This window comes from Macrobrachium rosenbergii, chromosome 19 (genome assembly GCF_040412425.1).
Source record: "Macrobrachium rosenbergii isolate ZJJX-2024 chromosome 19, ASM4041242v1, whole genome shotgun sequence".
NCBI classification, from domain to species: Eukaryota; Metazoa; Arthropoda; class Malacostraca; order Decapoda; family Palaemonidae; genus Macrobrachium; species Macrobrachium rosenbergii.
Window position 1 is genome coordinate 36,407,184 of NC_089759.1, and position 24,911 is coordinate 36,432,094.

A 24,911-nucleotide genomic window follows, 5' to 3' on the forward strand; every position below is an offset into this window, starting at 1 on the left:
AAAGTAAATGAGGCAGGCGGGCGGGGGGGAAAGGAAAGGACAAGGATATGATTAACTAAGGTGGGGAGATGACACTTCCCACAGCTATGGTAGAAAATTTCAGGGCTTGAGCGTTTTTTTAAATAGTGGCGTTTAAACACTAGAGGTGATTTCCAACCCGTAAATTTAGATAACTCCGAAAAGTCCATATTATGAAAGTAATTAATAGAAGTGGCAACTGCTCGAATATCATGAACCTTGGGGATTGAATCTGGGTTGGCCTGTTTAATGAAATATAAAATTTGTTGTCTTATAGCATTTAGTGAAAGAGTACCACCTTTCTCCCTGATAAAAAAGAGGACCCGACTTACTCTGTGGAGTTCTTGAAAGGTAAGATTTAAGTGTATAAACTGGACATAAAGACTGGTCTTGAGGAAGGGGCACCACCTTCCAAGGAGACCACCTGTCCTGTGGGTCTTCGTTCTTAGCTAAAAATCTAGGGTCAGGGGAAAGGAGGACCTCTCCAGATGGGAGGAAGTTCACATAATTATCACCTCTAGTGAGAGCCGATAGCTCTGAGATTCTAGCACCTGAAGCCAAGCTAATCAAGAACAAAGTCTTCCTTAACAGATCCTGATAAGAGCAATGAAAGTTATCCATCTCTGATGCTAACTTAAGGACGTCATTGAGAAACCACGTAACAGACTGTGGGCGTGATACTGGCCTCAGACGAGCGCATGCTCTGGGGATAGATGAAAAGTAGGAATCTGTGAGGTCGATTTTAAAGCCGTAAAGAAAACTTTCTTTAATGCTGACTTGATTGTGGTAATAGTGGCCGGAGCTAGGCCTTTTTCAAACAATGATCTAAAGAAGGAAACTCCTAAATTAGCTGTCATGATTTTGGCTTCAGATGCTTTTAGGAAGGAGGCCAATTTTTTGACTGCTGAATCATATTGTCTAATAGTAGAATCTCTCTTATCTGATTCTAAAAACAGAGTGTTGACAGGGTCAATGTTCGCTCCTTTTTGAGCTGCGAATTTTATAAAGTCCATAAAACTAGGGCATTCTGAATTCTTGAGGAAGCTGACACAGTCTTGGTTTGTACTGTCTGAGTCAGAATGGGCTTGGGGATCCGCAGACTCCGTAATCCCAGTTCCTGAAGAAGAGGGAACCAATTGCTCTTCGGCCAATAGGAGCTACTAGGGCTAATTGACCTTTGAATGTCCTGAGTTTGTGTAAAACTTTCAGCAGTAAGTTTATTGGGGGAAAAGATAAATCTTCTCCCAATTGTTCCAATCTACTGTCATTGCGTCTATGGCGAACGCCTGAGGGTCCAGGTTGGGAGCCACATAACAGGGAGTTTGAAGTTGCTCTCCGTTGCGAACAGATCCACTTGGAGGCCCGGAACCCGGCGGCAAATCCATTTGAAAGATTCCACGTCCAGGGACCACTCCGTCTCCAACGGAGCGTTCCTGGACAGGGAATCCGCCACCACGCCCGCACTCCCCGCTAGGTGGGTGGCTGACAGGTGCCAGCCGTGCTTGTTCGCCAGGGAGAAGATAGCAACCATTACTTGGTTTACTCGGCCTGATTTGGAGCCGCCCCTGTTGATGCAATGAACTACCACTGCGCTGTCCAATACCAACCTGATATGAATCCGGTTGGGGGCGGATTTTCTTCAGAGTTAGAAATACCGCCATAGCTTCCAGGGTGTTTATATGGAACTGCTGAAACATTGTGGACCACGTTCCTTGTACTTTTGTTTTGGTGAATATCCCCCAGCCGCTTAAGGAAGCGTCTGTGTGAACTACTAGTGCCGGAGGGGGAAATTGAAGCGGAACTGTATTGGACAAGCCTTTGACCGAGGCCCACGGTCGCAACCTTGTCTTTAAGATTTGAGGGATAGAGGAGACCTTGTCTCTGAGCTTGACATTGGCTCGACTCCGCCACACTCTGTTTATGTCTTTTAACTTCGCTTTTAATAGCAGGTTTGTCACTGAGGCAAACTGAAGAGACCCAAGGACCCTTTCTTGGGACCGGCGGGATGCTGATGGATTTTTGAGGAATCTCCTGGTGAGGATGCTATCTCTTTCCTCTTGGGAGGCGGAAGGGACAGCGTGTGAGATGACAGATCCCATTGGAGACCCAACCACTGAAACCGGGACTCGAGTCAGGCGGACTTCTCTCTGTTCAGTTGGAAACCCAGCGACTCCAGGAAACTGATGACTATGGACGTGGCTTTCTGACACTCCGGAACTGTTGGTGCCCAAATTATCCAATCGTCCAAATATGCTGCTAGGGATATCCCTTGAGACCGGAGTTGCTGTATTACCGTGTCCGCCAGCTTTGTGAATATCCTGGGCGCAATGTTCAGACCGAATGGCATGACCCTGAAGGAGTAGGCTTGATTCCCGAGTCTGAAACCGAGGAACTGAGAGAAGTTCCGCGCAACTGGGACGTGATAATAAGCGTCTGAAAGATCGATAGAGGTGGTGACGGCTCCACGCGGAAGTAGAGTCCGCACCTGAGCTATCGTAAGCATGCGAAACTTGTCGCATTTTATGTAGAGATTTAGACGCGACAGATCCAGGATCACTCTTTGCTGATCGGAGTCTTTTTTGGGAACAGTGAATAACCTGCCTTGAAACTTTAGGTGCCTTACTTTCTTTATTGCTCGTTTGTTGAGCAATTCTGTCACATAATCCTTTAGGATTGGTGTCGGTGGCTGGTAAAACCTGGTTAGAGGAGGAGGGTTTTGATCCAGCTCCATCCTAGGCCTTTGGACACAATGCTGTGTGCCCAAGGGCTGAAGGTCCATTGGTCCCTGAACCAAAACAGGCGACCGCCTACCTGTGTTTCTCTCAGTGGGAGGGAGCGGGTTTATTCCCTCTACCACGTCCAGGTCTTCCCCTTGGGGTGGTACTGGGCTTTCCTCTATGAGGGGCTTTGCCCCTTCCTCCCCTTGCAACCCTGTTAAGGCCGTGAAAGTAACCACGGCCTTCATATGTGGGGTTGTATGCCGGTGAGGCCACATATGAGGGTGCAGCTGGTTGGACCAGCACGTACTGTTGGGGGTGAGCCTTTGAAGTGGAAGGCTGTGCCACTGCCGAGACCGGGACGGCTTGGACTACCGCCTGGTGGTGAGGCCTCTTATGCCTCCTGAAGCGTTTGCCTCCTCTCGATTGGGGGCCGGCCGATTCTGGGGTCTTACGCTTGTAGGCTGAAATACCCCAGCGAGAACGAAGACTTTGGTTGGCCCGTGTAGCCTCGGCCATAACAGTTGTGACCTCCTCTTCCGGGAAGAGGTTAGGTCCCCAGATCGAGCTTTTCACGAGCTTGTTGGGCTCGTGACGGATAGTTGCATCGGCGAAGATGAACCTCCTACATTCCAGTCTGGCCATGATGAATTCAGATAAGTCAGACTGGAAACCTGCCAGCAAGGACTTTGCCAAAACCTGAAAGAAGGGCTCGTCCGAGCAGGAGACGGCCGTAGCTTCAGTAAGGCATACGGAGTTCAACGACCGGGCTAACTTAACCCGAGCATCAAACTCCGCTTTCAAAAGAGCTTCCGGCAGCTTGGGAGCTGCTCGCTAAATTGCGTGGAGGCGCAGAGGGGTCCAGCTTCCCGACCGTGAAAGTGGCCGGGCGTCTGTCCAGAACTCGTTACTTCCTGGGAATACCAGGAAGTAGGGTCTGTCTCCTTAGCTGAGGAAACTGAATGCCGTCAAAGCACGCCGGGCCGTAGCCAGAGCGACTTTGTCCAAACAAGGAGTGGGAAGGTCGACTCCCAGGGTGAACATGGTGAAGTTCCTTGAAAGGAGTCAACCGTGTTATCTGCCTGCCACTCCGGCCAGAGTGCGCAGGAGAGCCGACTGAGCTTGGTCCCTAGGGACGATGACAGTCTCCCTAGGAACCTTGTCTGACCTAATCCAGGCTTCCTCCGTGAGTCTCACGAAGCCTGGGTAAGGGGGCAGGAGATCGGGGGGGAAGAACTCCAATTCCTCCAACCGTCTCGTGCCAAGACCATCAAGAGTCAACTTGCCATCGTGTTGGATGGCCCGGAGAGCGAACCGCCAAGGGTTTCCGACATCGAACGGCGGGAGGTCCGCAGTGTCGGGGATAACATACTGTGGTTCGGCTGGGGGTGGGTGAGCCATTCCCGCCAGTATGTTATCATGACTGGCCAGCTTCTCCGAAATCTCACTAAATCTTGAATCCAGGTCCTCCGTAAACCGTTTATAAAGCTGGTTAGCAAAGGCCTCTGCATCGAAAGCAGGTTGGCGAGGAGGGCTTGGTTTTGCAGCCCTCTTACTCGCGCCTTTGCTGGAGGAACCAGACTTGCTCCCGGAGGCTACAGGTCCTGAGACCTTAGCCTTCGACGGGGGGAAGGGCAATGCCTTCTTGGAAGACGAGGACTTGAAGCCCTTCGCCTTCCATGAAGTCTTCAACTTCAACTTGGGGATAGCAGATGGAGCTCTATCACCCAAGGAGGAAGACTTCACAAAGCCTGCAAAGGAAGAAACAGATGAAGCAGGGGAGTCAAATAAAGGGGGGCCCGCCCCAACAACCTCACCTACCTCACCACTTACCACCTGGTCCTGCTCTACAGCCATTGGTTCTAGGTCCAGATTAATGGCGGCAACATCCTCCGAGACCTCAGCGTAGAGGATATCCGCTTGGGGTGGCTGGGTCTCATCCCGGATCTGCTGGATGATAGGGGTGGCCACATCTTCAGGCACTGCTGCCGCCACCCGTGCGCCGGGGTAGAGTAAGTCCCTCAACCTAGCGTCGAGGACGTAGGGCTTCCCCGACGGAACGTTCCTTCCAAACCCAGCCACCCAGGCCCGGAGGGATTCCAAGGCAGACTTCTTGGAAGTTTCGTCCGCCTGTAGAAAACCAACAATTAGCTAAGGACGAAAACCATTCCGGGAACCTCATAGACAATGTATAATATACAATATGAGGAGCAAAAGCAAGAGTAATGTAAAGACTGTCACTTACCAACTCATCCTGGACAGTTGTGCAGAGAGCAAAGCAAACCTCACAACCATCAGGGTGCCAAACAATCAGGTCATCCAGGCGGACCGCACAACCAGCGTGGGTCCGACAAACTACGTGACCGACGGTTGTTGGAGGAGGCGGTGCACCCGGCTCCTCACAGCGAACAGTCTGTAAGAAGAAGCGTACATGAACCTCCCACCTAAGCAAACTAAAGCTGGCGAGGCCGGAAATTCAACCACCACCGGAATACTCCGGCGGAGAAGAACTCCCTATCATAAACTGGGCCAAAAAGCTCTAAATTACACAGAGTGGAAGGTAGGATTCAGACCCGAGTACTCCGGGGAATGAAGGGGAGAGACCAGGAACTAACCATAAGGGCTGCCAGTAAAATAACGGCGAAGACCCCTGGTATAGGACCGGACTCACGAATTTATATATATAATAAATAAAGGAGAGTACTCCTGTAGATAACAGACTTATCTAAAAATAAAAACAATAACGAGTGATGGTAAGAACTGAAGAGGACGGAGGGATCCGTTCCCCTATATGAAAAAACCTTCCGCCCTTACTTCCCCGCCGGAGAACGAGACGGGTAAAATGCTTATATGATCATAACATAGGGTGAAGCAAAATATACCGCGCCAACGTAACCCGACGAGGAGACGAACAGTGACTCGAACACGTTCGAGTAAACAAACCACCAACCCCAATACAGCGATGCTGGGAACAATCTGGGAGGGAGCGAATCCCTCAACCAACAAGAGAGGTCCCTGAACTCGGAGAAAACGCCATCTAGCGTCACCCGCACGAGTAGAGCAAGGCTGGAGAGGAGGAGGGGGAGGTAGGTAGGAGGAGTAGGCTACCAGGAAGGAACAGGAGACGGGGAGAAGCTCACCCGCTCAACTGCACCGTATCTCCCAGACCATGAATCTTGGAGGGGCAATATGACTGGAAGCAACCAACCCGAAGCCCGACTCCTACCTAGGCGAAGCCTAATATAGACCTAACCTTGGTATAGGCTAGGACGAGGAGTGTAAAAGGGAAGGGGGAAGCAACTGGGAGAGAAACTTTGAGCCGAGAACCAGCCGGGATCGAGAATGGCAGGCAAGGGGCGCTAGCCCAGAGGAAACACAACCTAAGAACTCGATTCCCCCAATTGGAGGAAGAGAACCAAGGGGCTCACTCTGCCCACCGAAAAACGATCCCGGAGGAAAACAGCAACAAAACTCCCTCAACCTGAGCTCCACACCCAGGGCAAAGGGAAGGAAGCTAACAAGCCTACTCTACCAGATAACCAACACTCACAAAAACTAAAATGTGCTCAACAGAGAGCGTAGCCTACCACGGGGAGGCGGTTAGATCTGAGGCTGCCGCCAGCACCCGAGGTAAACCACACAATAAAATAATAAAAACAATAAAATTAAAAATAAAACTACAAGAGAGCACCATCTTCAATCAAATTAATTAGCCTAGTAAGACCAAAACAATAGGAACCCAACTGGGGACCTAGGCGGGCATCACTCCCCCAAAGGCCAGTGGGCCAGGGATCGTAATTGATAAGAGGGGGGAGCCACCGCAAGGAACCCCCAGGAAGGGAACCAATGGGGGCAAAATATCTATAACGACGAGGAGACGACACCAACTGAAAAGAACAGAAGGAGACGCCTCGCGGTCGAAATGGCTGGCTGGGGACGCCGTGGCGACATAATAAGATCTCGATATTTATGAAAATACGAGACTATAACAGCCAAAAAATAGAACAAAACCCCACAAGAAGATGGTACTTAACTTGGAAATGGTAAAGCTGCTTGACGCCATCGTAAAAGCAGAAAAAATCCAAAATGATGGAAGAGCACACAAAACAAATCGAAGATTCACGTGCTAGAAAATGGAATGAGGTAGGTGGCGCTGGTGTCGCCGTCCTGGCGGGTGTTTGGTGTGGGGGCTGTAACGGCTCACCGCTCTGTTCCGGGGATTTTGATAAGGAGAGATCTTTCGAGTAGGTTTCCGTGGTAGTGGTAATTCACTCACCCCTTCTTATACCGACGCCTTCCTAGAAGGCGCTCGACTGGGGGTAGTAACCCCAGCTTTCCTGAAAGCTCTTTTTCTCTGGTATATCTAGCAAGGTTATACCTAGAAATTCGTGCTGTAATGGAATTTCACCGGCTGACACGGGACTGGACTCAGAAATAACTATTTATAGAATGAAGGAAAAATAATCCAAGGTTATGGTTCACTTGATACAGGTGCAAGCTCTTTTATTTTACACAACAGTTCTTTCTGTCATAATGATTACAGCTGTTATAAATCAGTTGCCATTGTGCCTGATCCAGTCTCCCTCCTCGCTTACTCTTGAGCAAGCAGTCTTTTCACAGTTTCCACCATAGCCACACACTGTAGGTGGCTATGGTGGAAACTGTTTGCTTGCAAAGGATCTGGATAATTAGTTGTTAGAATGCTTAGAGAACTTAACCAATACAACTCTCCTCCCCTTGCCTGGACAATTCAAGGGATTATGATGGGATTTTAATAAAATTGATAAATTGTTTCAGAGAAGCTCCAGCATCAGATAGCCAGCTAAAATCGTTGAAGACTATACTCTTTGGTCTAGGTGGAGGATTACCTACTTCTCCAATACTAGGTCGACGTAGTGTTGGTGGAACCTTTTCTGCTTCACCACAACCTAGTCCTTCAGCTGCACAACCACCTGCTACTTCAAATCATGTAAGTAAAGCTATTTATACTATGCTCATTAAGTTAGTTAAGAGGATCTGTCAAGTGACCATTTTGCAATTCCTCATACAGAGACCACATTGCCATTAGAATCCTTATATGGGTTGGTTTGATGAATAGTTTGTTTTGCAGGCATTTTAATTTATTCTTAGCTTCTCATATCTCATATTAATCACATGGTGCCTGTTTCAAAAAACAAACCTATAATTTCTTGAAGGAATAGAATCCACTCCCTTACTTCCCATGTTCTTTTACTTTATTTAGATTTTTTTCCTTCTATGCATAATCATATCAAGGACATGTGTTTTCCTGTCCCACTGTTTTTATCTAGTGCATTTGCTGGCATATAAGACTTACTTTTTTATCTTAAAAGGTGAAAATCAGCGTACAAGTTTAATTTATGGGCTGTAAGCAAATAATTTTGGTGATGAGCAACAAGTCCCACCTTTAGTCTCATATAACAAAGTTTGACTTATCAGGTATATTAGCTATGCAGTTTCCCATTACACAGGTAATATTTGACAGAATTAAATACATTTATAAATGAGATTGAATACAATAAGTTATACCTAGAGAAGAAGACGTTTTGTTAGTTTATGTTACGTGTAACTCTTATACTTCAAAGTTGTCTGTAACTGTTTTCTAAATTAACAAGACGTACCAGTCGGCTTTTCTTTATACAAATGTCTAAGCATTTGTATTAAGACTGGTATAAAGAAAGCTATGAAAAGCTTGACAGTTTTAATAATAAAACAGAACTATAAGAAAACAAAAACTGAATATCATTGTCCTTATAATGAGCATAAATGATAATGACAGAAGCAAATTTAGCAGCAAAATACAGTAAAATTAAATAAAATTCAAAATGCTAAAGAGAATACTAAATACATCAGCTGGAGACTGAAATCTGTCCAAATTTTCTAAGGTAAATTGGGGGTCTTTGGGAAAAGAACAGAAAATTACAAGTCATATACAGTACAAAACTTATTACTGTACATCAGAAGTTTAGAAAAAAGATGACACATATCAAGGATAATGGACATACTGAGTCCATTGATAAATTGACCCTGTGAAAATAAAGATTTTACCCACTGAATGCCACACAATTTGAGTTCATTTTCTTTCACAAAGAATGTGAAAGTTTCTTCATTTATTTTAAGTTGGTTTTGACACTTGTGTTACTGGTCTCTGAGAAATGTGTAGAGGAGAGCATTTAAAATTATGGAGCACGTTTGTACTGTACTATTCCCATGGTTGTACGTATTTGCATTACTTTTGGAGATATCTTTTTTTTTAATTTATCATTACAGTACCTGTACTTCATTTGACAGTTGGTGTAATTAATGGCTAATGAGAGTAGCATTGCTTTTCTTGTGTCTATTTACATTTATCATTACTCCATTATTAATGGTTGGTGCAGTTAGTAGCTAATGAAAGTAGCATTAGTTAAAGATCACTATATTGTGTAATGTCCTTTTTATAGTAGCAAAACTAATTGCAGTACTGTATTTGTATTGTATAGCTCTTTTTTGTGAAAGTGCATTGCTGATTGGAAACATAATTGTTATTTACAGTAATTTTATTTTTCTCATAGGGTGTAAGTGGTGGGTCTGGTCACCCAGTAGTGAGGAGAACTGCTTCCCAAGCACCAGCAGAAGAAAGAAAAAGGACTAGGTCTTCAAGTGTAGCTGGGACATCATTAAAGTTAGTTGTTACTTTTTATTCAAGCTCAGTGCATCTGTTACCCAATGACAAACTAACACTTGAATAATTTTTTGAGATGTCTGTAAGTATTTTAGTTAGAATATAATGCAGTATGAAGTGCAAGTCTTTAAAGACCCTTTGTTCCTGCACAAAATACAAACTTTTGTTCTTTACATTAGGGATAAGCTTGTGAACACAATTTAGATCGGCCATTCAGTCTTACTGATAAGGTAGTATAAACTACCGACGGGCAGGGGGAAGCCCAACCCACCCAACAGTCTGCATTCCACTTTGCTTCCAGCTGCCATCAAGTTCAGATGTCTTTCAGGACTCTTTCGTCAAACTTTTGATGATTAAACTTCAGTATTCCTTTTCCTTTTTTGGTTTTGACTATGTGTTTGTATTGTGATTATTCAAACTCATCAGTCAAATAAACCTTGTTATGGGAAATTTGGCTTGTTTTTATCTTGCTGACTTTTCATCAGCTTCTGGTAGTGTTCACAACAGCTGTATTGTTCTCCAAAATACTCACTAATAACATTTACCTTTCAGGTACAGTAGATTTGGAGGAAATAGGCTTTGTAGCCATATTCCTCTGAGCTCTGTGGTTTAGTTTGAGATTCTCCACGTCAGCAGACGATGTGTGTTCTCAGCAGTGGTGGAAGGATGACCGAGCCACTCTCCATCCTTTCTTTACCTTCTTTCTGTGTTGTTCTTCCTGAACGTCACCTCCACACTGACTATGGCTGCGAGTTTAGAGGTGGGGGGAGTTGGCCTGTGTTAGAAGACTTATTAAGCTTCTTTATGCACACTTTTCCCTTTGCGTTAGTGTAGAGAGTCTTGATCGCCAACGGCAATAGATTTCTTGGGTAAGGTTGACACTGGGTGCCATTCCCTGAGACTCGGGGTTCTCTTCATCTTATCTCTTTGTAAGCCTTTGAGCTTGCTTCAAGCCTGGTTCCTGTCTGTCTGCGAGAGAAACGGGCGCAACGTCCCTTTGTGCTGCCTGTTGGCTCTTGTTTTCCCAGTCTGTGGACCAGGTTTACAAGGTATCAAGTGTCCACTCTGTTTTTCTGATCAGATGACCCTAATAACAGGGTGATTACTTAAATCCTTCTCACTGCAGTCTTTTGGGATGGCTTAGAGAGAGTTTGCAAGGCTCATTCACACAGACTGTTGGCTCCCTTTTGCTCAACCTATGGTTTGAGTTAGGGTTGCCAATGGTCCAGGGGTGTTCTCTCTATCTCTCCTTGGTTAGGCAACTGGGGTGATAGGGAAACACTTCTACTCTTCTTTTGGGATTGCATGGAGAAGGATTTGCGCATCTGTTCGTGCTACTTGTTTGGTTTTTCCTAGTTTTCAAGAGTTGAACAGTTAGGTGACAGGGGAACACTTCACTCTTCTAGCTTCAGCTCTTTGGGGCCATAGAGAGGGGCTAGCATGACTTGGTCATGCGGATCGTGCAGTATTGACTGGCCCAACCACCGGATTTGGTTGATTGGTAGTGATAGGTATTGTGGAGTTTCTATCACTTCTTCACCTTCCTCTTTCAATAATTTCAAATAGGGGAAGAGAAAATATGCTATCCCCTGGGTCCTCTGGCTCCAGGGTTACTGGTTTGATCCGGGTCCTTGGACCACTGGTCTGGGGCCCTCTGCTCTGTGCAGCTGCTACCACTGAGTCCTCTGGTCCCCAGGGTACTGTTACTGGTCTGGTTAGCAATGCTACCGGTCTGATCAGGGTCCATGGACTACTGGTTTGGTACCAAGGCTACCAGTCTGATCAGCATCCTTGGATCACTGGTTCAGGACCCTCTACGAGATAAGATGAGTGTTAACCAGAGGCAGTAACTACCTGCAGCAGCTCTCTTATCAGGTAAGGGAACAACAAACATTTTATTAATGTTAGCAATTTTTTCTGTTCTCAAATTCATTGCCATGCTTAATGTTGTAGGGAAGGTGTATCCATGAATCCCACCCCCTACCAATGTGGGAATCAGCTGTTTAATTACTGGGTAAGTTATTTATATAAAAATGACATATTTATAATAAAATAAAGTTTTATATATACTTACCCAGTAATTACATGATCGGAGCCCTCCCTCCTCCCCTCGCATGGACATCAGGGCATAAACAAATTGAAGCTCTTTGCTAGTTGTTCCTCTCTTTCCCCCAAAAGTAGGCAGGTCAAGTTCCTCTCTTTTCCCTGAAAGGGCAAGTCACTTACCCCAAGACAAACTAGGGCGACCTGTGAATTTAAAAATTTTAGCTGCCGATAAGTGAAACTAATAGCTATGTATTGTGTAATTATTGAGTAAGAACAGTACTGTATATATAAAACTTTATTTTATCATAAAAATGTCAATTTCACATTTTGCCTTGAGACGAGTTGGATTATATGCTCTTCAGGTGCTCTCATGACAGGCAGTGAATTTTTTTATTACATGTATACTGTATTCGCAAGTGCATGTGTGCATAGATAGATCCATTTAGTTACATTGATATAGGGGCATTGGTTCTGTTGTTATGTAAATGTGTTGCACTGTCTACTGAGAAAATTAGCATCGAGATACATAACGGTTTAATTTTTTTGCTATACAGCTAACTGAGGAAGTACAAAAATGGATAATTTTCTTAAATCATTAAAATTATTGTAAACATCTTTGTATGTATTTCAGTCGTGGCGCTGGTGAACATGTTCCTGTCAAAAGACTAGTTCAGCCCAATTCTGCAGCATCGAGACCCTCCAGATCACCAACTAAGATTCGGCCTCATGAAGAAGGGCCATCCTCCAAGAGTGACTCTGCTAATGACAAGTCATCATTCCTATTACTTGGTCAGGTATATTTGAAATCCATTATTTTTTCTTTTGTACTCACTACATAGCAAATTACTTTTGATTTCTACTTTGACATTTTGAAAAATATAAAAATCTTAAACTCAAAACTAGGAAACTATATCACTCAAATGTGCATTAGGATTGAAAAGGGGTTGGAATCATCTTGCAGTTATATCTACTTTGCTAGTTTATATGTTGTTGCTGTTATATTTTAATTGATGGTTTGCTTATGATTGTATCGTTAAGGTGTTCTGCTTTCTGTATTTCATTGTTTTTATGCCATGATGATATTAAATTAATACCTGTCTTCAAATACTCTGTAATAAAATGAATAGTAAGTTATTGTATTCAATTCAGGTGACAAACTTCATTTCAGAGATTTGCACAGGCATAGATGTTGTTTATTTTATTTTAGAGCAGGACTTCCTGTTTATTTCAGGAAGTATCCTGGAAGCAGCACCTGCCATAAAAGAAGTGTTTTTTACCAGACTATGCTTTTGTGTTTCCATTCATATTCTGAAAACCAGCTAAAGCTTTCTTCTTGGTCCCGACAATTCAATAAAAATAACCATTAAAAGTTTTCCAAAAACTGGGTTTAATTAGTAGTAAAATTAGAAGTTTGCAGTGCTCTTAATAACGTAATGTGAATGCTTTATTTTTTCTTTAAGTATTAAAATCAACAGGAACACCATAAAAATTGCATATAACCATGCTCAGCATTTGTAAAAATTGCTCAAAGTCTGATGCCAGCAATGGACTTTAAAATTAGTTCTTTAAATTGCCACTGTCTTAGTTGTAGAAAAACAGGTTGAAGGAATCTATCTGCTACTATCATATAAGTACCAGCAAATGACAGGAAAAGATACTGACAAATAACATACAATAAGGCTTTCAGTATTCCCTTTTGTACTGTATTTATTACCAAGGCATAAAGGGTAATGTGGAGCACACTGTCCTGGAGTAATTCTACGTTTTGTTTCACCTTAGCAAAACATATTTGTTCTTTTTCTTTTTAGTGTTAAGACTTCTTTTCCAAGAGAAATCTGTAGCTTTTTTGATCTGTGGCAACATTTTCTCCTCCACACTTAGTACAAGAGGGAGTTTTATATTATTTATGGTATTCATCATGTGCCTCGTGTCAACAGTTTGTATTGTGTAGATACAATTAAATGGCACTATGTCTGGAAGATGGAACCTAGACTGTAACTTCCAATTTAAACATTTAGTGGAACGATCTCTGGTAGTTTTAGCAGTTCAAAAGTGAGAATGAACTAAAAACTATTCCATTCTATTTTCTTGATTCTTTTTGAGCTTATGACATTCTGGCTCTTTACCGCTTGAATTATTTCTTCTCAAAAGCATATACGGTCGACCCCGCAAACAGCTAAAATCTGTGAATACTTGATACCCCCTCTAAAAACACTTATGACTGCCTATTTTGATAGTTCAGAACATCAAAAAAAATAACCTCTAAAAATGCTTATACCTGAATATTTTAATAGTTTTATCACAAAAAAGTGCATTTCGTCACGAAAATGATATGGAAATACAGTAATTTGTGAATATTTCTCTATGAAAAATACCGCGAATAGGTGAATTTTCCACAAATAATGTGTATATATGCTCCACAGAGAAATCCACGAATAGGTGAAGCCAAGAATTCAGAACTGCAGTTAGGTGGGGGTCCACTGTAATCATAACAAACCTAGTACAGTAGAACCTCAGTTTTGTATAGCATATTTTCTTTCTCTGTTCGGACTGTGATTGGCTTGAATTAATAGGAAGATAAAGGTTCATTGTTGGCAACTCAGAGATGTGTAGAGCCATATTCATTCCTTGGTTGGTCATTATATTTTTTGAAATCATGATTTGCTAGTTTTGAGTTTAAGAATATATAATACAAAAAGTTTAATATTTCATAAAGGGCAGCCTTCACCTTACAAGAAGATGGGGAATACTGTAGATGTTTTTGTGTCCGAACTGCTGACCATTACAGTATATATAGTATTCTATAGCAATGATCTTTGTTGTTGTGATGACCATCAGCCTATTAGTACATGAGGTATCATCTGCCTGTCAGTCTATCAGTACAGGAAGTATCATCATCATCATCATCAGTCCTAATTGTTTACACAAAAGATGATTATCATACAAGATATGCAAGTGTCTAAAGCAAATTTGCATGTTTTTCAGTTACAAAAAATATTTTGCTTGTGATATAGCAAAAAATTTTTGGCTGGTACTGAGTATGATACTGCAAATGAGTTCAAATTCAATTTGTAATATTTTTATTTGCAAAATGACTTGGCGAAAATCATGACACGTGATGGTCAACAAGGCTATGCTTCAGGAAATTTTTTCAAAACCCAGGGACTGCATTAGGTATTATATGTTTCTCCCAAATTCCAGCTGTCTGGGCTTGGTAATGCATTATGTCGAGAATAAATTTAACAGGTATTGGTTACTTTACATATTTTGATTGGCTAAATTTAGGTATTCAAAACAAGAATTGTATTACAGTAATATTTTTTCATCTTTTGTTTGTTACAGGATGAATATACTGAACACCGATCAGTTGTTACACATGCTGTGTTTAATCCGTCTGGAACTTTAGTTGCTTCTGCTGATACTGATGGGGTTGTGAAGTTATGGTCTCCATCTCCTTCACCTAAGTATGTCTTAGAATTTGTATAGCTCTTCTTTATTTTGTGGATAAGACTGCTCTTATTCTTTGTGTAATTTAATTAAATTTTTAGTTTACTGGTAATATTTTGTGTTGGACTGCTCTTATTCAAAGTGTTATTTTATTAAATTATCAGGTTACCAGTAAGTGATGGACTGTTGATTTCACTTTTTCTTCAATATAGTACCATACAGAAACTCAGCAAATTAAAATTGATAAAAATTGGGGAGTTACAATGATAAAATGACATGTCCTCTTTTATCTTATAGACAGGTGATTAATTATAAGTACAATACTATAGAATAATGAATTTCATATTGATAATATTTTGCAGAACAATTATTTATCAGATGGTTTTTATGCTTGCCTTCTGTGATCAAAGTTATGTGCCCCTTAGTAGTTGAAGAAGAGTTTTATGACCTCCTATATGGACTTTAGTGTTACTTCATTTAAAGTTCAGTTAGTGATGTAAAAGTCAACCTGTCTCTTTTGTAGAACCTCCCTATCCTTGGTATGCTTGCATTGTTTGCTTTCACAAAGCAGGTAATAAGTGGTGGTATAACTAATGTGCTGTTTCAGCATATGCAAACAGAAAACTACACGATCAGTTTCAGTGGGACTATTGTGGCAGTTAATGTTATGGATACTAAAATCAAGAAAAATAGTAAAAACCATTGTACAGTAATTCAAAATTCTAATACATCTAATACTCAGCAAAGTAGCTTTGATTTGGATCAAGTTCAAAGTACTATAATACTAAAATCTCATTCAGAATACATACAAAGATTGTTAACAAAAATAAACGATCACATACAGTATCCTCTTTATATTTTCATATTTCCATTTAAAATGTTTTATTTAGAATGATGTTTTTTTGTTATTTACAGGTATGTATATATTAGTAAAACTATTTTAGTATACAAACTAACATTTCTTTAATAACATGTTGACGAATAACTTATTTATCAGTTCTCTTGCCAGCTGTGGATTGTTTAATTCCAACCACTTTTTATGGTTTTGACTGAAATATTTCTTTGTATTTACATATGTTTTACAGACTAGTGTGTCTTTGTCTTTTCTGATTAGAATCCTCATCTCTTTATGAAGCAGCTGATATGTATTTCACAGGACACACAGTAGTTTAATGGTAAAAAGTGCAGTGACAGCCGTTGAGTGGTTACCACGTGGAGAACGCTTTGTTTTGTTAGCCACAAAAACTGCAAGTTTGCGACTCTTTGACACAAGAGACAAGAAAACTGTATGGGACATTGGACCAGATACTTGTTCAGTTCTTAAAGATCAAAGGTGCAGTATTAATGAAATTTAAGATTTTTATGAATTAGAAGGTCAGTCCTATAAATAACGCTGCTCAAAACATATGGCTAATTTAATTTTTTAGAAATTTTGCATTAAAAAGTAATTGTTTCTGAATAAGGTTCTTGATTATTAAAGTAATTTTATCTTCCAAACCCTCTAATGAAAATTTTTTACTGTTATGTTAGAAAATATTTTATTTTTGTGGTTACCATGTTGATTTTTAAGATGATATTTATATATATGATACAATATTTATTTCATCTAATTTTGCAGAATGAAATATGCAAGATTATTTTTTCAGTAATTTTATAGTAGGAATGCCTTGCACGTTTAGTATTGATTACAGGATAATCACATCTAAGATTAATTATTGTATGTACTCAGAATAATGGGAGTTCGAGTAAGTCCAGGAGAGACAAGCGCTATTATAAGTGTTGCTCCCAGGGTTAGGCCACAAGGGACAGCTACTCCTCCAGCACCACCTGCACTACACACCCTTGATATGAAGAGTTTGAAAGTAGAGGTTAGTGCCTAATTTGTAATTCCGACACGTATTCATGAATAATGCAAATATATACTTATGTGGTCATTTTTCCCATTAATAACCCATATGGATTGTCAAGTCAACAAGCACAGATGGCTAAGGCCTGCCAGCCTACCAATAAAAAGTTGCTGTGTTGATTATGTCCATTTTCCTCAGGTATATTCTGAATAATTTGTGTTCTGTAAATCTGGAAAACTTTCCCCTGTCTTTCAGTTTTTATGTATGATGTAGAGGTTTATAGAGTCAACCTAGTGCTAGGATCCATTTTAATTGGTGCAGTGCATTTTCCAACTGCCTCAGCAGGAGAATTATGTCATCAGGGTGGTCCCTAGACTTTGGGATCTGCATGGCTTTGTCATATATAAAGCACACATATGAGAGTCGATTTCATGGATGCCCTCAACTGCAACCTTTCTGCTATCGTGGAACCTAAGAGAGCACTGTAGTTCAGCAAATTGAAACGAAAAACAAGAATTTTCTATGAATATCTGTCTTCTGTTCATCTACTTCCCCCACCCCAACCAGGGAACCGAAAGGTACAAACACTTGTAGCTGGTCAGTCTACTTCTGTTGCTGGTTTCGGCAGGAAGTCAACAGATTGATAATGTACTTAGTTTTCCGTTGGTGTGTTTTTGGATGCTCTTTTATTTTTTTAAATATTCGTTCGGTAAGAACCTGTAAGGTAAGAGTTGCTATAATGGGCATTACTCCAGTTTCATTGACCCTCATGATATGTTTTTGCTGAGGGAAAGGTTAGGATTGGATAACTATATGAACCGTAATTGATTGAAATGCGGAGAGAGAGCCTGTTAGGTTGTAGAAACAACTGGTATAGAGGATAATGCATACCTGTAAGACTTGAGTGAAAGGGACGCATGTCTTGTCTGCTTCCCCATTTAGTAACTGGTTAGGTCCTCTGCTGCTTCTCTTCAATCTGTTACTCTTAATGAGCTTCCCATTGATTCAGGGCATTAGGTTTTATAGAATGGCATAATTTTTTTAGTTTACTTGGCGCAAGTTTCACAGAACATTATTATTAGTCTTGTGTTTTCTGTGCTACCCTCCTGAGAGTCTAGTTAAGTTCAGGTTTTTTCCCACGTTGGAGGAAGGGTCAGCGCCCAACGTCGTGTCTCACTCCCTCATGGCTTCGAGTAACAGGGATCAGGGACATGTCAGAAAGCGATGCGGATCTGTACCTGTTGTATCCTTCCTCTGTTCGGTCTTGCATCTGTGGCTCTAGTTCTGATGTGAGCAGCGCCAAATGACATCCAGGGTTAGCAGCGCCAATTTCAGTGTTACTGGCGCCAAGTCCAGTATTGGAGCTGCCAGTTCTAGCACCAGAATTCGCTCTCAAATGGGATCGCTCGGATAGGAATAAGAGGAGTCTCCCGTTGTTTTTCCCCTCTTTAATTTTACCGTTTCAGATCGGCTTGGTAGCAGTGGTGCTTCGACTATTTCTGGTAGTATTTAAGTGAGTTTTAGCTACTCCTGCTGGGCAATAATCATCAACTAAAGCTACCTTGTTGAGGCGATGCTCAGGCATGGGAGGGTTTTGGCCCTTCAAAGGCAGCAGATGAGGCCATTCCTTCTTGTTCCTTTTCTCCTTCTACGAGTCATCTTCTTGCTACTTTTTCTTTGGAAGAATTTACCCCTTCATGTTCATCTACTGTTTCCTCAATGAATGTTTCTGAAGAGGGTTCCGGAGATCCTATTGTTGTTTCTCTCCCTGCTCTTGGGGCGTAAAGATGCCCCTACCCCCTTGGATGGGGGATGAGATTTGTGATTTAATTCCAGGTTCGGACTTAGATGGCGCTACTCTCCGTGAGTATTGGTCAACCTTAGGCCTTCCCAGAGAACCGCGGTTAGGGGTACATTACTACTTTCTTATCTGATGGCGTCCCACCTCCCCATTTCTGCTTCTGGGAATGTTTCGTCTGCCATGTCAAGGATGTCTTCACGAATGACTCCCACAGCTATCTCTGTGACAACTGCCTGTGTATCGGCCATTGCTTCTGGCCGTATGTCTACATCAGTGTTTCCCTTATCACATGATGCTCCGGGTATGACCACTTCGTCCCATCTACTATGTGATGTCTTACATGAGCCCCCTTTTCCAGCATTGTGGATTAAATTCATAATAAGAAGATAGGAGACTGAAGACTATTGATTGGGCAAACTACAGTATATATAATTCACATGAATATTGAGTTTTATGCCTAAACCATTGACAGGTGAAATGTATGTAGAGCTCTTGTGTGTATTTTAGGGGAGCAGAAGTCATATTTATATCTCTAACTTAGTACTTTCATGGTTTTGTAAAGTGTTTTTTCTTTTTTTTTCAAGAGTTCCTACAGACTTGATGAGGGTGTTGTAAATGGGTGCATTATGAATCATAATGGTGGCCTTCTAGTTTGCGGCTGTAATGATGGATCTGTCAGAATTATTGACTTGAGATGTCCAGATGTTATAGCATCCTGGCCAGCTCACCAAGGTGAAGTGTTCACTGTACGACTGTCCCCTCAGGAAAACAACATCTACACAATAGGGAGTGACAATAGGGTAAGAGTATTGTTTTTTACAGTTGGTTTCATGATGTTTTAACGAAACTGTATACAGTAAACTTTTTTGTGGTTATCATTTTTAATAGATATACTTATAGGTTGCAAATTATGGTAATAACATCATAGTCTACATATCATTCTTGTATTCTGTAGTTTGCTTGCTGGAGCATGGCCCAGACGGGTGCTCGCATTATGGATCATGTTCTTCACGAGCGTGCTGCTGGACCTTTCCTTGTCGGTGTTGGTGGAGGTGGAACTTCAGGCCGAAGTGTTCTTCTTCGTCCATATGGTCCATTGTTTGCTCTTCATCAAGAAGGGGATCATGTACTTACCTGCTCTCCATCAGGTCCTATTTTTTATAGGGTTAGTATCATGATTTTGCATTATCTTTTGATTTGGCAATAAACAACACCTTTTTTACAAGCAAAAATTACAAAACATACAGTAGTGGAGGGAGACAGACGCAAATAGATTTTCTGTTGTGTAGAAGAAACTATCTGGTGGAAGTAAAGAACTGTAAGATCATAAAGGGAGAAACTGTTAGCCCACAACATAGGTTAGTTGTGTCTGATTTTTTGATATGGCAGGTTGCACAGGGGAAAATTATGGTGCAGCCCAAGATGAAGTGGTGGAGGCTAAAAGACCAAGAGATGAGACTGAGTTTTAAAGAAAAGGTCCTGCAGAGCATTAGATTAGCAGATGATGTGAACATGTGAACATCTGGTGGGTAGAAAACAGCACAATGATACTGAGAAGAGCAGAGGAGTTATTAGGGAAAACATCAGGTAGAGGACCACCTAATGATAAGGAGAGCTGGTGGTAGAACCAAGATACTCAAGATAAGGTAAAAAGGAAATGAGAAGCAAGGATAATATATGAAAGGGATGAATCTGTGGAAAATGAAATGGCTTGGAAAATCGCAAATAAAGAAGCAAAAAGGGCTGTGGCAAGGACAAAATGAAAGGTCAAAATGATGAGTTGAAGTTAGCTGAAAACAAAAATTGTTTTATTGATCTGTGAAGAAATTTTTTGTCAAAGATCCAGGTGTTTGAGATATATAAATTTTTTGCTCCATTCAGAAATGAAATAAATTACACTACCTTTTGATTGATATACAGTATAATGTAGTACTGTGTGTTAGTTATCACTGGTTATGGTGTTAATGAAAAAGTTCCAACAATTTAACGAAACTTGACAAGGATAATGTTATTCTTTGACAGGAAAATGTGTCAGTATGTAGTTTTTTGACTAGGAAAACGTTATTCTTTGACAGGAAAATGTCAGTATGTAGTTTTTTTACATTACTGTATAGGAATTTGGCTCTCTTCTCATTTTGAATTTGAATAGCAGTAACTTAGTGCACAATGTCCAAAACATTATAAAATCAAGTGAATAGTCACAGTAACAAAATAAAGGTAGCCAGAAATAAACACTTTCAATATTGTCACAATATTGCAATACAGTATTTTGTTTTTACCACTTACCTGTGATTTTATAGTAATAATTATTAAAGTAAGAAAAATCCAGATTTTGTGTCCAGTCAACATTTTAGCCAGCATCCCATATGATTCATCTCAGGACCACTGTTCCTTTATCCCATTGATTCTCCCAGTTACATTTGCTAATCCTGCATTATTCCGTAACTGTAACCACACTCACTAGCAATATACCCTCTGTGTAGTTGATATTTAGTATGATCAGTCTGGCAAATCTGCAAGCTTGAGAGAGTCCTAAGAACCCCTTCTTCAAATTAGAGGATTGAAATTCATTGATATCATGGCCTAATTGATTTGGGAAATGTTGAAAAAAGAAAAAATTTTGTGCTGCTTTTGCTAATGCCTTTTCAACTTTGAAACTGCTTTGAGCTATACATTTTGAGTGGTAATGGAAAAAGCCTGAAACTAGTGGGTAGAAGACATGAACAGAAAACATTTTTTGATGGATATCAATATGTTTCATCAAAAAGCACTAGGCACATAAGATTTTGCAAAACCACCCAGTGTGACATGTAACACTAAGCAGTTTTATTTGCAACATGTTAAGAGTGGTTCCACAAATTTCAAAAACATGCAAAGGGTCATTCAACAGATTTAAAAATCGATATAGCTTTAAAATCATTAAAATCATAAGAATGCCACAGCAAGGTTTTTCCTTTTATTTTTCTTATGTCTGAATATGTGTCATAAAGAAAACAGTATCATACCTTTTGTATAAATATCAAAATCAGGTTTTCATTGGGACAGAATGTCAATTTTGAGATGCATGGCACATATAGATATGTATACAGTACAGTATTAAACTATATCACTCATTTTTATATTGTATGGAATCCTTTGCCAGCTCACTTTTTATGACCAAGTCATTTTAAGGCATGAGGTGTGTTCACAGTTGTTTAGCTAATTGCTTTCATGAGTTCTTTCTTAAAACCTATCATTTAATATGAATAATTGCTGTTTATGTGTCATTTACTTTTCAGATTGGTGAAAGTAGTCTGGAACAAGTATTGACTGCTGGAGGACACAAATCTCCTGTAGTAACCGTTGATTGGTGTAGTACTCTTCAATGTGGCCTTTCAGTATCAGCCTCTCTTGATGGCACAGTGACTGTTAGCACTCTCATGCATCAATGAGATAGTTTTGTAAAAAGGTGTTTTGTATCCAAATAGATCTGCAGTCTTTTTATAAAGATTTGTATAAGTATTTGTTATCTTTTGTAACTTTAGAGTATTTATTTTCCTTATGTCTCATCTTGTGAGTAAGCTACTTCTGATGAGATTGCTGACCATGATTTCTGTTCCAGAGCTTTAACTTAGTACCTCTGTTGAATTGTTTGTAATGAAAGAATCTAATTGAGTAAATGCAGAAAGTGAAAAGACTTAACTACAGTACTTGAAAAATTATGCTGAAAATCAGTTTAATGGCGCTGGGACTCCCTTGTTATAGCTTTGCATGCTCAATTGATAAGTGATGGTGATGATAAACGTAGATGATATAGAGGAAAGTGGATGAAAACACACAAAATGCTTAATAATATATGTTGAATCGATTATTTTATTTTGCATATATAAGCTGTAAGGGAATTCTCTACAAACGTAGCTTGGATTGTACAGCTTGCTGTAAGGCCCCTGATAAAGTAAATTGATTAATTTATGGTGTATTCTCACATTTGTTGTAAAGTACTATACTGTAAAATAACATTAGATCTTGATTGTTCATTAATTTCATAAGATGGCTTTGGATGAATGATATACAAATCTGAAACTAGTTTGTAAGTGTGAAGGTGTGAGATGAAAAATTTTTCCTGTGGTGTTTTGACCTTGATAACTGAATATTGTAAAGCAATTGCATAATGCACAGTAAAAGTCTAACAAGTCCTGGTTTGAATTGTGAGATTTGTAATGCAACAAATGAACATCAGCAAATGGCCAAAATTTCTTAGAACAAAAGATGTCTTCCAAATTGTTCATATAACTATTTACAAAGCAATTGCCTTTTAGATTTGGTTAAAACCCATAGATTGAAAGGTAATCCAGAAGAATGGAGATACCAAAAAAAGTCTGGCAATTTAGAAAGCTGCAGGTAGAAAATTACTCTGTTGTCACAGAAATGAAATGTTATCTTAGAAGTGAAAGTTTTGTGTCACTGATTTTTTTTTATTTTATCATCTGATTTTATTAGTTACAAATGTTTCTTGTGATGATTAGTTTTTAAGAATTTAGGTATCACTCTTGGACTAAAGACATTCCATTTACTTATGATCATTTGCAATGCCTCCTAAAAGGTATGAGTAATCATTGTAAATTTGGAAAATGTAAGAGGACCATTTGGTTTTTTATTTCATAATTTTATTTTGAAGTTATCCTTAATTAAGAAACTACAGAATGTATTAATCATATGAGGTATTTGTAAATTAATTGAAAAATCACACTCTAAAGCTAAACGTTATTCTTTTTCCTTTTCAGAGTCTCAGTCTTTATCAAATCATAATAACTTTATGGGGTGGTTGTACATCAAGCATCTGGCTAACGGTGACTGATTTGTGCTGACATCAACTCTTTGACACTTGGAGGAAGTGAAGTAATGTTTGCTTGCCATCCTGGCAAGGAGTTGTGGATGCAAAATAAACCTACAGGTAGATGGTCAGGTGTGTTCAACATTCTAAGAAGGAAACATGGGACATGCCTCACACATCTTTGAAGTACTCAGTACAGTAACAGTATCAGCTTTAGCATGTACTGTAATCTCATAGTGTCGTAAACAGAACAACTGTTTTATTTGGTAAAATGAATGCCAGAACTGATGCTTACAAAATTTTAAGGCAAAGTCATCAGTATTATATAATCTTGTATATGATAATGAAAGTGTTGGGTACCAGTGGGATCCAAATGAAAGATCATTATCAAGACAGTGCAGACCCAAACTAGAATGTGGGTGCCAGATATTTTTGTTTACATGGGTTTGAGGATATGAATATCAAAAGTTTGTTCGTTGACTGAACTTGCAGTAAACAATAAGACTAATATTCAATGAAAAAATAAGGCTATGATATTCAATGAGAACAAAAAGCTTCTGAGAAAATGCTTTTTACAAAATTCTATGGGAGGTGAATTCTTAAGACCCACCTTTAGCTCCTCCAGACATTTTTAGGTAAGACTTAGGAAGAGGTAATACACTATAATCATATTGCAATAAAAGATGGATGTGAATTTTTATAAAATTCCTCCATGTTTGGTTAGCAATAAGAAAATGAAAATAAAATATCAAAAGATATGAAAAGCAAGTTTTTAAGAACTGCAAAGATTTTTTCTGGCAGAACTAGCACTCAGATGGGATTCATATGTAAAAAAAATTCCAAGATTCAGCCTTTATTTTCACAGCTAAGCTATCTGCACTCATCAAAGCCTTGGACATAGCTTTTCATGACAGAAACAAACCATTTGTTTTATACTCGGGCCCATGAGTGCGCTAAAGTCATTTACAGTAAACACCCCGTATTTGCGGTCTCACTATTCTCAGACTCACGTATTCGCGGATTTCTCTGTGGAACGTATCTACCCATTATTTGCGGAAAATTCGGCCATTCGCGGTATTTTTCACTGAGAAATATTCACTAATTACTGTATTTTCATGACTAGATGCACTTTTTGTGATAAAACTATTAAAATACTCAGGTACAGGTATAAGCATTTTTAGAGGGGGTTTTTTGTGTTTAAACTATCAAAATAGGCAGTTCTAATTGTTTTCAGAGGGGTTTTAAGTATTCGCAGATTTCAGCTATTCAAAGGGGGTTGCGGCATGCATCCCCTGTGAATACGGGGGGTTTGCTGTAATTACATTTGATATAATTCATAACATCCATTTATTCAAAAAGTGCAGAGGTAGCTTATCTAATATAATGTTGCCACAAAACTATACCATTTTGTTGCATCTCCCATCACGTGGAGATTAAGAGCAATGAAGCTAACAAAGAGGCACAGGAGACCTGTAATTTTTTACAGAGAAGACACATTCACGTTAATATACAGCTTGGATAAGTAGAAGTTAAAATAATT

At 40.1% G+C, this 24,911-nt stretch overlaps 1 protein-coding gene across 3 annotated transcripts in view; it reads left to right on the forward strand.

Annotated features, from left to right (window-relative positions):
- Positions 1–24,395, forward strand: part of LOC136848841 (WD repeat-containing protein 91) — a 40,391-nt gene extending 15,996 nt beyond the window's left edge. For 2 of the 3 annotated variants that reach the window (XM_067121624.1, XM_067121622.1), the window contains exons 6-14: positions 7,533–7,704; positions 9,308–9,417; positions 12,095–12,257; positions 14,806–14,927; positions 16,067–16,243; positions 16,640–16,778; positions 19,143–19,358; positions 19,514–19,723; positions 21,837–23,299. In XM_067121624.1, the coding sequence (XP_066977725.1) occupies positions 7,533–7,704; positions 9,308–9,417; positions 12,095–12,257; positions 14,806–14,927; positions 16,067–16,243; positions 16,640–16,778; positions 19,143–19,358; positions 19,514–19,723; positions 21,837–21,989 (1,462 nt within the window). In that variant the 3' untranslated portion in view covers positions 21,990–23,299. Of the gene's footprint in view, positions 1–7,532; positions 7,705–9,307; positions 9,418–12,094; positions 12,258–14,805; positions 14,928–16,066; positions 16,244–16,639; positions 16,779–19,142; positions 19,359–19,513; positions 19,724–21,836; positions 23,300–23,321 lie in introns of those variants that run through there. The other variant, XM_067121623.1, reaches the window with a different exon arrangement.
- The last annotated feature ends 516 nt before the right edge of the window (positions 24,396–24,911 follow it).